Source organism: Agrilus planipennis, unplaced genomic scaffold (genome assembly GCF_000699045.2).
Source record: "Agrilus planipennis isolate EAB-ADULT unplaced genomic scaffold, Apla_2.0 scaffold40, whole genome shotgun sequence".
NCBI lineage: Eukaryota > Metazoa > Arthropoda > Insecta > Coleoptera > Buprestidae > Agrilus > Agrilus planipennis.
In genome coordinates, this window is record NW_020438938.1 from 152279 (window position 1) to 164662 (window position 12384).

The 12384-nt window shown below is 31.8% G+C and overlaps 3 protein-coding genes and 2 long non-coding RNA genes across 5 annotated transcripts; 4 read left to right on the forward strand and 1 right to left on the reverse strand.

The window, feature by feature from the left end:
* Positions 1-12: 12 nt before the first annotated feature.
* On the reverse strand, positions 13-547 carry LOC112904416. Its single transcript, XR_003231106.1, has 3 exons — positions 447-547; positions 111-289; positions 13-54 (listed from the first exon to the last, which is right to left on the reverse strand). It is a non-coding gene; the product is annotated as an uncharacterized LOC112904416 (long non-coding RNA).
* A 2516-nt stretch (positions 548-3063) lies between these two features.
* LOC108742783 (protein NEDD1) lies at positions 3064-5358 on the forward strand. The gene is made up of 3 exons (XM_018478098.2): positions 3064-3892; positions 3948-4397; positions 4480-5358. Exons 1-3 carry the CDS (start codon positions 3478-3480, stop codon positions 5247-5249), a joined length of 1635 nt encoding a protein of 544 aa, XP_018333600.1. The 5' UTR covers positions 3064-3477; the 3' UTR covers positions 5250-5358.
* A 506-nt stretch (positions 5359-5864) lies between these two features.
* On the forward strand, positions 5865-7443 carry LOC108742784 (eukaryotic translation initiation factor 2 subunit 1). The gene is made up of 3 exons (XM_018478099.2): positions 5865-6583; positions 6753-6985; positions 7108-7443. The coding sequence occupies exons 1-3, from the start codon at positions 6117-6119 to the stop codon at positions 7401-7403; spliced, it is 996 nt and encodes a 331-aa protein (XP_018333601.1). The 5' UTR covers positions 5865-6116; the 3' UTR covers positions 7404-7443.
* A 339-nt stretch (positions 7444-7782) lies between these two features.
* LOC108742786 (ADP-ribosylation factor-like protein 6) lies at positions 7783-8577 on the forward strand. Its single transcript, XM_018478101.1, has 2 exons — positions 7783-7992; positions 8100-8577. The coding sequence occupies exons 1-2, from the start codon at positions 7815-7817 to the stop codon at positions 8492-8494; spliced, it is 573 nt and encodes a 190-aa protein (XP_018333603.1). The 5' UTR covers positions 7783-7814; the 3' UTR covers positions 8495-8577.
* Positions 8578-9232: 655 nt separating this feature from the next.
* LOC112904425 lies at positions 9233-10962 on the forward strand. Its single transcript, XR_003231109.1, has 3 exons — positions 9233-9691; positions 10007-10211; positions 10813-10962. It is a non-coding gene; the product is annotated as an uncharacterized LOC112904425 (long non-coding RNA).
* The last annotated feature ends 1422 nt before the right edge of the window (positions 10963-12384 follow it).

Below are 12384 nucleotides of genomic sequence, written 5' to 3' on the forward strand. Positions count from 1 at the left end.
GTTTAAAAGTTGTCTATTGAAGCAAGTTACAAATGTCTAAGAAACTGAAGTTATCTAAAGATATTTTATTATATATTTTTTTACTATTTTTAACTGATACTATTACATACCAGTTCATCATCATAAATCCTTTTTTCAGCACACTGTCTTCGCTCCCAATGAATAAAAGGCACTTTCATGCTTTCTTTAGAACCATGGGCACAGCTACTTTACAGGGCAAATGAGGACTAATACAACCAATGCTCCATAATTTCATAATTTAATGGTATCCGGAGTTCTTCTAATGTTCCTGTAAAATGAAATCTTATGAAAAAGTGTTCAGATATAATTAATTAAGTATTAAGTAAATAATGTGCACGATACATTGTTAAAGTAATGCTGAATCTTTTTCTTTGTTAATATCAAATAAATACACTACATATAGAAAGTATAGTATGCATGCTCACCTTAATTAACTACAAGAGCCTCCAAGATGAAAGGTTTACAGCTAAAACACCATAGGAGACGACTTATCTTTTCAGTAAGCAAAGATATCAGTTACAATCTCTCTCAACGAGAACCAAATTAAAAACGCATACTTTATTTATTTATTTATTTAATTAAATACCAAAGAATGATAATACATTTATTATTTAGAAATACAATTTACATTTATTATAACAAAGTACAAATTTATTTCAAATAACAATACATTAATATAAACAAAATGCTTAAGATATAATACATTTTAAGGACTTATAAAAGTTAAAAATAAAACACCTGTAAGACAATAAAATCAATAAAATTTCAAAGCAAATACAATAAAAACCATCATATTCTCTACATAAACTGTCATACCATTATTATCTAATGCAAGATTAGAGAGAAAAAAGCCCCCCCTAACCTTCTGTGACCTCCGCATCTCCCCTTATAGCCACCCTATCCACCCAAACGAACATTAATTTTGAAAGTGTAAACAAATAATTAATTCAATTAACAATTACGCCAAAAAATCAATTTAGAAACATTTTAAATATCAACCTAAGTAATGATTAAACAGTTTATGCAGTAAAAAACAAAATACCTGTAAAAGAAAGATAAGGAAACATGAAATTTCAAAGAAAATACAATAAAAAGCAAACAATACGATGTCTTCAGTCTTNATATCTGTTACGCAGAAAATTTAAATATTTAATCCTTTTCTTTTCTACCTTTCTCTCAAATGAAAGTCAAAATATATGCGGAAAAAAGAATTAAACACTCGTATTAAATAAATGAAACGTGAAATAAAACAAAAACACGTAATAAAAAACCAGTCAAAAACGAATAAAATAATAAAACATTAAAAATGGCGACATAGCCACCTGATGTTTTAAGATATAACCTTTAACAATTTTGTCAATTTAATTTATGCTGTGGGCAAATACGAAGAATAGTAATAGAATATCAATCAATCAAACTAACCTTTCAGACGTAGAACAAATTAAAACTAATTTTGCGAAAAAATTAGCTCGATAAGTTCAAATTAAGAGATGCGAAAACACGTCCTTCCACCTCGAAACTTTATGAATTATAATGCACCAAACGCGTCTCAGGCTTGTCGCAAAATTGCGATAGCTACTGCACGAAGCACTGATGACGTAGACAAACGCCAATCAGAAGCATCGAATTCGATGTCTGCGAGGCTATAACCAATCGCGTGCCTAGTTTTATCCCCGTTTTACAGAATTCAATTTATGTGGCTTTTTGCTTCGTGAGAGTTCTATCGCCTGATCACAACTCTGAAGATTTATGTGTTTTTGGGATATAATACAATTCGACCAAAGGGACAAGTTGAATTTTTAAACATTAAACGAATGAAATTAAGAAACTAGATAATTGCATTATAACATTTTAGAACTACCTTATTGTTATTTTTAAAAACATTGCACGCAATTAAAGTTTTTCTAGTAATTATATATAGTAATATTAACAAACAGATTCTGTGGTTTAATTCTCCTATGCCCGAATTATTAATAACCTTGATGTATATTAATTATTTAGAATTTTAAGCTTTTAGGTAACTAACTAACTATAATTTGTAGTTATTTTGTACCAAAAGATGACATAATGTGTACTTTGTATACGTATACATAATGCAGTCAATTAATTTCATTCAAGTGTTTAAAAAAAAGCAAAAGATGACATAGATGATATAGACGACTGCTCATATAAAAAAAAAACATTTAGAATGTATTATTCATCTTATACAGGAACGTAGGATGTTTTAGTTACAAAATCGTTGTGAAAAAATTGACAAGCATCTTTCTTTGGCATAAGGGTGGGAAATTTTAATTTTCATTTGGGATAATTCAAAATCACAGCTGGTTTTTTCCTTTCTTGTGCCAAAGATGGTGCAGGACTTTTTTACAAGGGTTTTATAACTAAAACTTAACTTTTTTTTCCTTGGCATGCGATTTAAAAACACGGATATTTTTAAAAATACAATACTTTTTGAAATGGTAGAAATAAATTTTAGACTTCAGATGTCTACGAAATAAGCAACTGTTACAAATTTCTCAATGTTTGGACAGAAGATTAAAATTCATGGCGTTGTAACCATATGCTACCAAAAAATGAAATTAGGAAACTAGGTAATTGCAGTATAACATTTTAGAAGTACCTTATTGTTACTTATAAAAAATTTGAGCACAATCAAAGTTTTTTGGTAAACGAATACAGTTTCTGTGGTTTAATTTTCTTGTTCCCGAATTATTAATGACCTTGATGTAGAATAAACGGATACAAACAATGTTAAAATATGTCGATTTTAGTTATTCAGAATTTGAATCTTTTATAAAATTATTAGTCTAAAATTTGAAGTTATCTTGTACCAAAAGATGACAAAGTACACTGTACATATGTCATTTTTTGGTTTTCCTTAAATAGGTAGGTACTTAAATGAAATTAATTGACTCTGCATTATTCCAATTTACCATAATTTTTATTATTTATTTTCAAAATTCCAAAAACAGGTATGTCGTATATGCAACCCAACATACGCCAATGTACGATAATATACTCGTAAAAACTATTACGAAAATATTTATACAAAAGCATCGTCATTTACACAAATTAGATATAATTTTAAGCCTTGTGAAAGTACGTAGAAATGTGTAGAACTTGATGGTGATGACAATTTTCATACTTTAGGAAGAATAACATTTTAACTGACTAATAGAATATACTACTTTTAGTAGAAGATAGTGTTGTTGGCCATCCTGTAGATTTACATGTGTAACATTTGGTTAGAAAATGTTACTAACGTATAAGTTTTAAATCAAGTTTGAACTTTGAGTATATATTTGTTTTTATTTTATTTGTGTACTGTATATTCGTTCAGTAAACGGTAAGAATAATTAACATAAGGTTATAAATTTGTTAAAATTTTGGTGGAAATTTCTTGTGGTGAAGCGTGACTATTAGAATTTTTACGGTATTAACAGCAGTTTTTAAGTCATGTCCCTCATCGCCACTTCATCAACGGATATTAAATTTCATTTATGGCTCGAAGGCAATCTAAAGTATAGCTATTTGCCGGTTAGCCACTCTAGTGGGTTCATAAAAACCTTATCTTGGGCAAAAGATGGAACATGGCTTGTTCTTATTCCCACTTCAGGATATGCAGAAATTGTTAGTGTAAAAGATAGTGTAAAGTTGTTGCTAAAGATTAAAGATATTCATCAGCCTACCTGTGCAATTTTTCCAAAGACAACAAAGAAGTATATTGCACTGGGCACTTACTCTGGACAAGTATTGATTTATGATATTAAAAACAAAAGTATTCGGAAAAGATTCCCAAGAGCATCTTCGTGGATTCAAAATGTTGATTGCAATGCTAACGATACTCATTTAGCTGCTGCCACAAGTGCAGGTAAATATTTAAAATATTAAAGGTGAGTGTATTTTTACTTTTTGTATCTTTATAGGAGATATTCTAATTTATAATATGACTGCCTCAAATTTAATTGCAACATATAAAATACCAAATTGCAGTAGTGCAAGTACAATATGTTTTCATCGTACTAAAAGAAATTTGCTAGCTGCAGGAAGCGAAGAGGGCATTGTAGCTGTTTGGGATATTAATACTAATGAAAGGAAAGCCTCATTTCAGGCTCATTATGCACCTGTAACAGATGTAGCTTTGTCTCCTATAAGATCTGATCTGGTAGCTACTGTTGGAAAAGATAGGCAGTTTATGTTTTATGATGTCCACAATAAAAAAAATGTTCTTCAAATGGAAGTTCCCAGTTCAATGTTGGCTTTGGATTTTAGTCACTGTGGATTATATTTAGGAATGGGATCTCAAAATGGTCATGTTGTTATTTATGACATGAGAAATTTGGCAAAGCCTGTTAGTGCCTTTCCTACTCACGAAGGTAAGATATCATAATGGTATTTGTTATATTTATCGTTATGCATATGTGTCCCTAATTACAAAGTTTGATTGATATTGAATAGGTAAAAAAATCACAAGAGTTTCTTTCCAACGTGCTCTCAATGTAACAGAAGAAGAAAGCTCAACAACCATAATCGACGATAATTTTGTAACAAACGAATCAATTAACGATAAGCAGAATTCCTATACAACTTCGCCTTATCACTTCAATGATCAGAGCAATACCAATGATCAAGAACATGCAAAAGATATCGGGGACTCGTTTTTGGTCTCATTAGAAAATTCAAATAGTTACAGTATTGTTACAACTCCACAGCACGAAATTAATTTTTCTTTTCCGAAAGGTACTAGCGCCGTTACGTTGGAATCGTCAGAGAAAAAGAATCAACAATTTCTTGGAGATGTCAATAAAAAAACGCCAGCCTCTTGTAATAAGAAGGCGGCATCAACGCCGAAATATTTGCAAGCTGAAGTGCCTATCGGAGTTAATTCTCCCATTATCTCTCCCGTTTGTCCGCCAGTGAATTTAACAGATATAAAAAAAGTTTTTACAGAAATTGTTCATGAGGAACTGAATACGCTTAAGGCAGATCTTAGACACGAATTTATGGAATCAATGGCACAAACCCGACGCCAGTTTCTTGATTTGCAAATGTTCCTCGTTAAGGAGTTCATAAACGTCGAAAATACTGTTTATAAAGTAAGCGGGGTAACTGTTGAAGAATATGCAGGTGATTCTCAAGTTCTAAGAGAAAATATTAGACTGAAACAAGAAATTGAATTATTAAAAGAGAAAGTAGTGGAGAAAGATAATCCACCAGATTTTTCGTAGCACTAATTTATTAATTTTTTTCATCAATAAATCGTCCTGGTGTAGGATTAATTGTAAATTTTGAATATTTGAAAAAAAAATGTTATATTAATTAAGGAAGTTAAACTAATAAATGTCTGTTTTTTCAATTTTTTATTCATGTTAATTATTTTTTGCAATAATTTGAAAATATTTTTAGAAAAATAATGGCAAGTAAATCTTAATAACAATCGCGCCGTAGGTTTTTAAAAAAAGATGTTTATTCAAGTATCTATGAACATGATCGGTCTGTTTGGAAGATATTGGGTATGTTCAACGAAACATCATTTAGTAAGTATCATTTTATTAACTTCTTGCTGATCAAGTGAAAGTAATGTTTGATTTGTTTGAAAAAATAAAACGCAATACACTCAAATTTGAATAATTTGCAAAACATTATGTCAATATTAGGAAAATTTATGCGGCCATTTTGTATCTGATCGCTCAGTTCTATTGCACATATCCATTTTCATAGATTAATCTAAAGACAAACCGCCTGCGGTTCGTTGGGTTTTATTTGACACATAGATAAGAGATATTATAGTAGAAAGTATTATATATCTCTAATCTATGATTTGACATTGTATATTTCTTTAATCTATGGTTGGGTTTCATTAGCGAAGGTTCTTTTACACGTGTAAATAGAAGTTAATTTAGAAAATATAATACGTGTAATATAATTACTGTTAATTGATGAAATACAGTTAATCGTCCAAATTATTTTTAATTCGTGGGTGAATGTATTATAACTTAATTTTTTGGATCCCATATTTGCATGCAGACGTAATAACTGCCTTGCAGAAAATTCTGATTATTAATTTTTGAATGTGCTAACTAATACACATAACAATGCCTTTGTCGTGTAGATTTTATAAAGAAAAGTATCCAGAAGTGGAAGATGTAGTTATGGTTAATGTACGTTCGATAGCAGAAATGGGAGCTTATGTCCACTTATTAGAATATAACAACATTGAAGGAATGATACTGTTATCTGAACTTTCAAGAAGACGTATCCGTTCGATAAATAAATTGATTAGAGTTGGTAAAACGGAACCCGTTGTAGTAATAAGAGTTGACAAACAAAAAGGTTATATTGACTTGTCAAAACGAAGAGTAAGTGCAGAAGATGTTGAGAAGTGTACAGAAAGGTTTTCAAAAGCCAAAGCAGTTAATTCAATCTTAAGACATGTGGCTGAATTGCTCAAATATGAAAATGATGATCAATTAGAAGAATTATATGAAAAGACTGCTTGGCATTTTGAGGAGAAATTTAAAAAGAAAGCTGGTGCCTATGACATCTTTAAACAAGCTGTTTTGTAAGTAATCTCTAATTTCTAACAGGTACATCCTTCTTGAAGAATATATATTAATATACTAGGTACATATTGTTGCTAAATAAAAAAGTAAAAAATCTAGTAATGAGAAACTCGTTGGTGTAAATGCAGAGCTGCCGTTTTAAAGATTTCTTCAAAAATTTTTTTATAGAGATCCTAGTATTTTGGACGAGTGTGGATTAGATGAAAATACAAAAGAAGTGTTGCTAAGCAACATTAAAAGAAAATTAACATCCCAGGCAGTTAAAATCCGGGCAGATATCGAGTGTGCCTGTTATGGTTATGAAGGAATTGATGCTGTAAAGGCAGCTCTTAAAGCTGGACTTGCATTATCCACAGACGAACTGCCAATTAAAATTAATCTCATAGCTCCACCACTATATGGTAAGCAAATATCAGCTTACAAGTAATCCAGTTATATATTAAACAGTTTATTGCAACCTGCCAAATTACTATGAACTTTTATAAAACAAAGTAAAATTGAATTTAGTTAATCTACTTTTTAGTAATGACAACTTCTACACCAGAAAAGCAGGACGGACTTAAGGCTTTAAATGTTGCTATAGAAACTATTGAAGAAGCAATCACTAAATTGGGAGGAGTGTTTAAGGTGCAAATGGCTCCTAAAGTTGTAACAGCTACAGATGAAGCCGAATTAGCTAGGCAGATGGAGAGGGCGGAAGCAGAAAATGCAGAAGTGGCTGGAGATGATGATGAAGAAGAAATGGAGGAAGAAGGAGAAGCAATTAATGGTGAAGAAGTTGACGACGATAATAATGACGATATGGATGATGTGTATTGAATGATTTTTTTTTAATAAAAGTTACAGTAATATTAACAAACGACGTGTTTTTAATAAAAATAAATGGCCCTAGTTGAATGCGGAACGTAATAAACTATTAGAAATGGATAATTAACATATGCAACTAATATACATGCACGTATTGATTGTTGTCTACCCAATATCTAATTTTAATTTAAATATACGTATACAAATAATAACGTCAAAAGTTCCGAAATTTAAAACAAATGCAATAAAATCTGCAACAACCGATTTTTTTATAAATACAATATAAATAAATTAACCAAAAAAAAAATGCAATTATTGATTCGGATTTGATGTTGTTAATGTAAAAACCATGGCAATATTGATTAATTTACCTAATAGTAAGTACAGTTACGAATTAGTTTATCGTTTTGTATATTATTTATCATGGGAATATTTCAAAAACTAGTGTCTTTCTTAGGCATTAATAAAAAAGAAGTTAATATTTTAGTGGTAGGCCTAAATAACAGTGGCAAATCGACAATTGTTAATCATTTCAAAGACGGAGAAAACAAAACTCATGAAATAGTACCGACTGTCGGATTTCATATAGAAAAATTTGAAAGTAAGCAAGTATCAACAAAAGGAACATATTTCACAAAAATACGTTCCGCAACACGATGAAAATTTACCTAAGTAATTATGACAAAACGATTTCATTTTTCCTTTTAGATAAAAATCTTTCGTTTACGGCTTTCGACATGTCCGGCCACGGGAGGTATAGGGACCTTTGGGAACATTATTACGAAGACTGTCACGGAATTATTTTCGTCATCGATAGCACCGATACCTTTCGTTTGATAGTGGTAAAGGACGAATTGGACACGTTATTACAACATCCTCACATAAGAAATAAAAAAATCCCACTTTTGTTTTTCGCAAACAAAATTGATTGTCCGAATGCCTTAAGTAGCGTTAAAATCGCTGCTTCGTTAGGACTAGAAAGGATTATGGACAAACCGTGGCATATATCCTGCAGTAACGCAATTACAGGACACGGACTGCACGAGGGAGTCGAGTGGTTGACGCAGGAAGTTAGACAAATTGTTGCGACAAAAAAATATTAAAAATTCACTTAATTGTAAAATCTTTTTTTTTTTTTAATATATCTGACATTTATATCTGTTCCTGTTTCATGTAATTCAAATTGTTAATTTAAGATAATTTTGAAAACTCTAAGACCGAGGTAAAAATACTTTTTTTAACGGACTAAAAATATTTCTAAAATTAAGGAATGTGATTTTGATTAAGTACTTATATATATTAATTGCACCATGATTATGCAAACAATTACTAATATATTTTCAGATTAAGTTTTATTTTATGTTAAGTTATTTAATCTTTTATTAGGTGTTAAGATTTAGATTTAGATTACAATTAGATTACATCGTCAAGCTGAAGCATTTGGTTGCTTTTTTTATGCTGAAGTTACAATAATGTGCATTACTTCCGAGATAGATATGCATACGTTACGAAAACATAAGAAAAGTTGCAAATTCGTAATGCATTTTTGATGGAAAAATACTTAATACACTACTGTTACTACTTAATGGTGCTCAATTACAAACAGTGAAAATAAATCTTATGAAATAATGACGAAATTTTTTATTTTTATCGTAAAACGTAAATGCTTATGTAGATCGTTAATCTTTAAAGGTTTTATCAATCTTTACACACCGTATAAAGAAAAAGTGTAAATAAAAAACGATTGGGACTCTTTATTTGATCGTATTACGTGAAGACGCACGGAAGACGTAAGGGTTGTTTCTGTTCAGTTATTTTGTTCGGCAAAAGCTTTATTGATCAAAACTTTAGGCCAGTAGGGCACTTGCCGCTAGTAATAACACGTACCGAAATAATAATATTAATAATTTGCACTGGCAGAATTTAGCAAATATTTCAGGCGCATCTTTATCATGACCATTGTCTTACATGTACAAAATACCACACGATTAATTGTCTTGTTGGATTACTCGTCCCTTTGGACGAAGGATGCGGGAAGGAACCGTTTGATCCTGTAGGTGGGAAACGCGCCTGTCCAGGATAATTGTATATAATACGTACATATATATGTGTATATACATTTCTACGTCTGCAGTCATTTCCGTGAACACTAAAAGTCCTGCAGTATAAAATAGGTACAACCTAAATGTGCAAGTGGTATAATGTGATGCTTTTGATGATAAATTTTGGGTGTCAACCTGATATTACGAATCTTAATTTTCACTCTCCGATCCTCAAGTTTACTGAGAATAATATAAAAGGTAAGACTGAAAGAATTACTAAGAAATTGAATTTCGTACTTTTGCTTTCGTATTTACGGAAGGTTCAATTCGATGGGAAATAAAATAAAAAGATGCCTAATTATATTTATATAGGTACCTGTTATCGACGACCTACTTGCAAAAACTCGCGCACTAATTTGTGGAGTAGATAATAAAGTTTAAATTATTCATCGAGTTAATGTAAAAAACTGCGTAAATTCACAATTGATAGTAGCTATTAAGTCCCAATCAACCATTAAAAAAATAAACTAATCCTGTTAGACGAATATTGCTCAAATTGAAATGTTGTTTCAGATAAACAACTTCTAATACCAGAAAAAATGTAGCAGAAGGATTTGAGCGTTAAAGAAGTTAACGTTTCGACAAAAATGTGATTCACAATTTATACATAATGAATAATTTCGAGCGATAAAGTATTTACAAAATTGTTTACAAACACAAATATTTTAAAGTTTTGTTAGCGATTCTGTCAGACTTTTATCAGTTAAACGTTATGGTGGTAAGTATTACAACAGATAAAAAATAGACTTTACTAAATTCCGATTGCTTAGATCTGATTTGATTACCTAGACTGATTATGTGTATTTATCATTTTCATTAATACACCTTCAAGTTAAAACAAGTTTGACGATAGTAATCGCGCGAGTTATTAAAAAGTACCAATACTGACACAAATGATAAGGGAAAGGTACCCTCTAATGTAGGTATGGTATTGCATAAATTTGATACTATGTCCACGAAACTTTGACGATGATATAAGTACACATGCATCATCAACGTCTTTTTTGATTCGGCAGGGAAAGCCAAGGTGAAATATGATACACCAGTGGCTTAGTATAGACGGCATTATGTCAATCAATTTGATGCATTTGCTCTTCCTGGCATAAATCTAGCCCCTAGATCGTATAAGTACTCTAGGTTTCGTGTACTTACTTACTATTATTATATTATTAGTTAGAGACATATTTATTAATGACGACTTACCTACATTCACGATTCTTAAATAAACTTGAAACTAAAAAGTCGTATGTTTTAGTTGATGTAGGAAAAACAAAATCAAAAATAAAAATCCTTTAACATTCGAATTTGATCTTATGTAGCATGGGATAGAACGGTCCTGACATTCACAGAATTTTAGAAGAGAAAATAAGTTTTGTTGCAGTTGAATTCCGAGTGGGCTCAAGTGGAAGTGATTGATTTAATCAATGACGGATCTGGATTAGCATTTGGAATAGTCGGTGGTCGAAGCACGGGGGTTGTAGTTAAGAGCATTCTACCAGGAGGGATTGCCGACAGGGTAAATATTTTCGAGATAAAAAGATACTAATAATAGTAATGAGCGAGATTCTTCTATTTCTGAACTGCACTAACGATAAGTCTTCAGTTAGAGACATTTTGACTGTTTTGTATTGTTCGTAAAATTAATTTTGTCGTTACAGGACAGTAGACTTCAAAGTGGAGATCACATACTGCAAATTGGTGGAATAAATTTGCGAGGTCTGGGCTCTGAACAAGTCGCGTCTATTTTAAGGCAATGCGGAGTCCACGTTCGTATCATGGTTGCAAGAGCAATTGATACCAGTTCACCAAACTACCACGTAATTAATTTTTATTTATACGATACCTATCGACTATTTTGTAAAGGAAGAAACGTATTCGTTTTTTGAATTTTTTACTCACTACAAACTACTCCAGGTTAATGAGGGAAAATTGTTGCTGTTGTCACACCTTCGCCGGGAATCGAATCCGGGACCTTTGCCTTTACGCACCAATGCTTTGACCACTGAGGGTGTGACAACAGCAACAATTTTCCCTCATTAACCTGTAATAGTTTGTAGGTAATGGCCAAAAAATTGGAAAAACCAATTTTCATATTAACATTTCGGATTTGATCATAATTACAGAAACCAACTCGAAACGTTGCCATTGTACCAACGAAATTGCTGGTTGATCCGGAGGAACTGGAACGGTACCTTGTTGGCAAAGGATACGCATCATTTTATCAGCAAAGCTTATTCTCGAACGCTGTTGCATATAACGAACAGACATCGGATTTATCTCTACATGTAATAACAATTGCGAACGATTAATAGTAGATAAAATGGCTAATAAATAAATTTCAGCTCTGTTCCGGTTTCGTAGACGTGGTGAAAAGTCCCAAGTCCGTAACCGCTGATCCTGTCGTACCCCATAACGGGAAGCTCGTCTCTTCAACAACGATTCCCGAAACAGAGTATTACACCGTCCGATTGCAGAAAAACGATCTAGGCTTAGGCATAACAGTGGCCGGTTATGTATGTGAGAAAGGTGAAATTTTTAAGTCATCATCATCATAAGGTTATCAGTCCTAAGACTGGTTGGACACGTACCTCCACTCTTTCCTATCCTGAGCTAAACTTCGCATTTCCTTAAAACTAGAACAACCTACATCCTTAACTATTTGCGAACAGTAATCTAATCTCTACCCCTCCTAACTCCCGTTTCTGCCTCTAATATGTCTCTGACTAGACCTTCATGCCTGAAAAGTTCTCCTAGCAAACTATCTCGCCTATTTTTTATTGACTTCCATAGAGTCCTCTGTTCTCCTATTCTTTCCAATACCTCTTCATTTCTAACCTTTTCTACCCACGATATCCTCATCATCCGCCTATAACACCACATTTCGAACGCTT

Excerpts from the sequence above, each read along its gene's own strand:
- LOC108742783 (XM_018478098.2), top strand. The coding sequence starts at position 3,478 with ATGTCCCTCATCGCCACTTCATCAACGGATATTAAATTTCATTTATGG. Across the intron at positions 3,893-3,947 it reads AGCTGCTGCCACAAGTGCAG|GAGATATTCTAATTTATAAT; the intron begins GTAAATATTTAA and ends GTATCTTTATAG. Across the intron at positions 4,398-4,479 it reads TGCCTTTCCTACTCACGAAG|GTAAAAAAATCACAAGAGTT; the intron begins GTAAGATATCAT and ends GATATTGAATAG.
- LOC108742784 (XM_018478099.2), top strand. The coding sequence starts at position 6,117 with ATGCCTTTGTCGTGTAGATTTTATAAAGAAAAGTATCCAGAAGTGGAA. Across the intron at positions 6,584-6,752 it reads ATCTTTAAACAAGCTGTTTT|AGATCCTAGTATTTTGGACG; the intron begins GTAAGTAATCTC and ends ATTTTTTTATAG. Across the intron at positions 6,986-7,107 it reads CATAGCTCCACCACTATATG|TAATGACAACTTCTACACCA; the intron begins GTAAGCAAATAT and ends TCTACTTTTTAG.
- LOC108742786 (XM_018478101.1), top strand. The coding sequence starts at position 7,815 with ATGGGAATATTTCAAAAACTAGTGTCTTTCTTAGGCATTAATAAAAAA. Across the intron at positions 7,993-8,099 it reads TCATATAGAAAAATTTGAAA|ATAAAAATCTTTCGTTTACG; the intron begins GTAAGCAAGTAT and ends TTTTCCTTTTAG.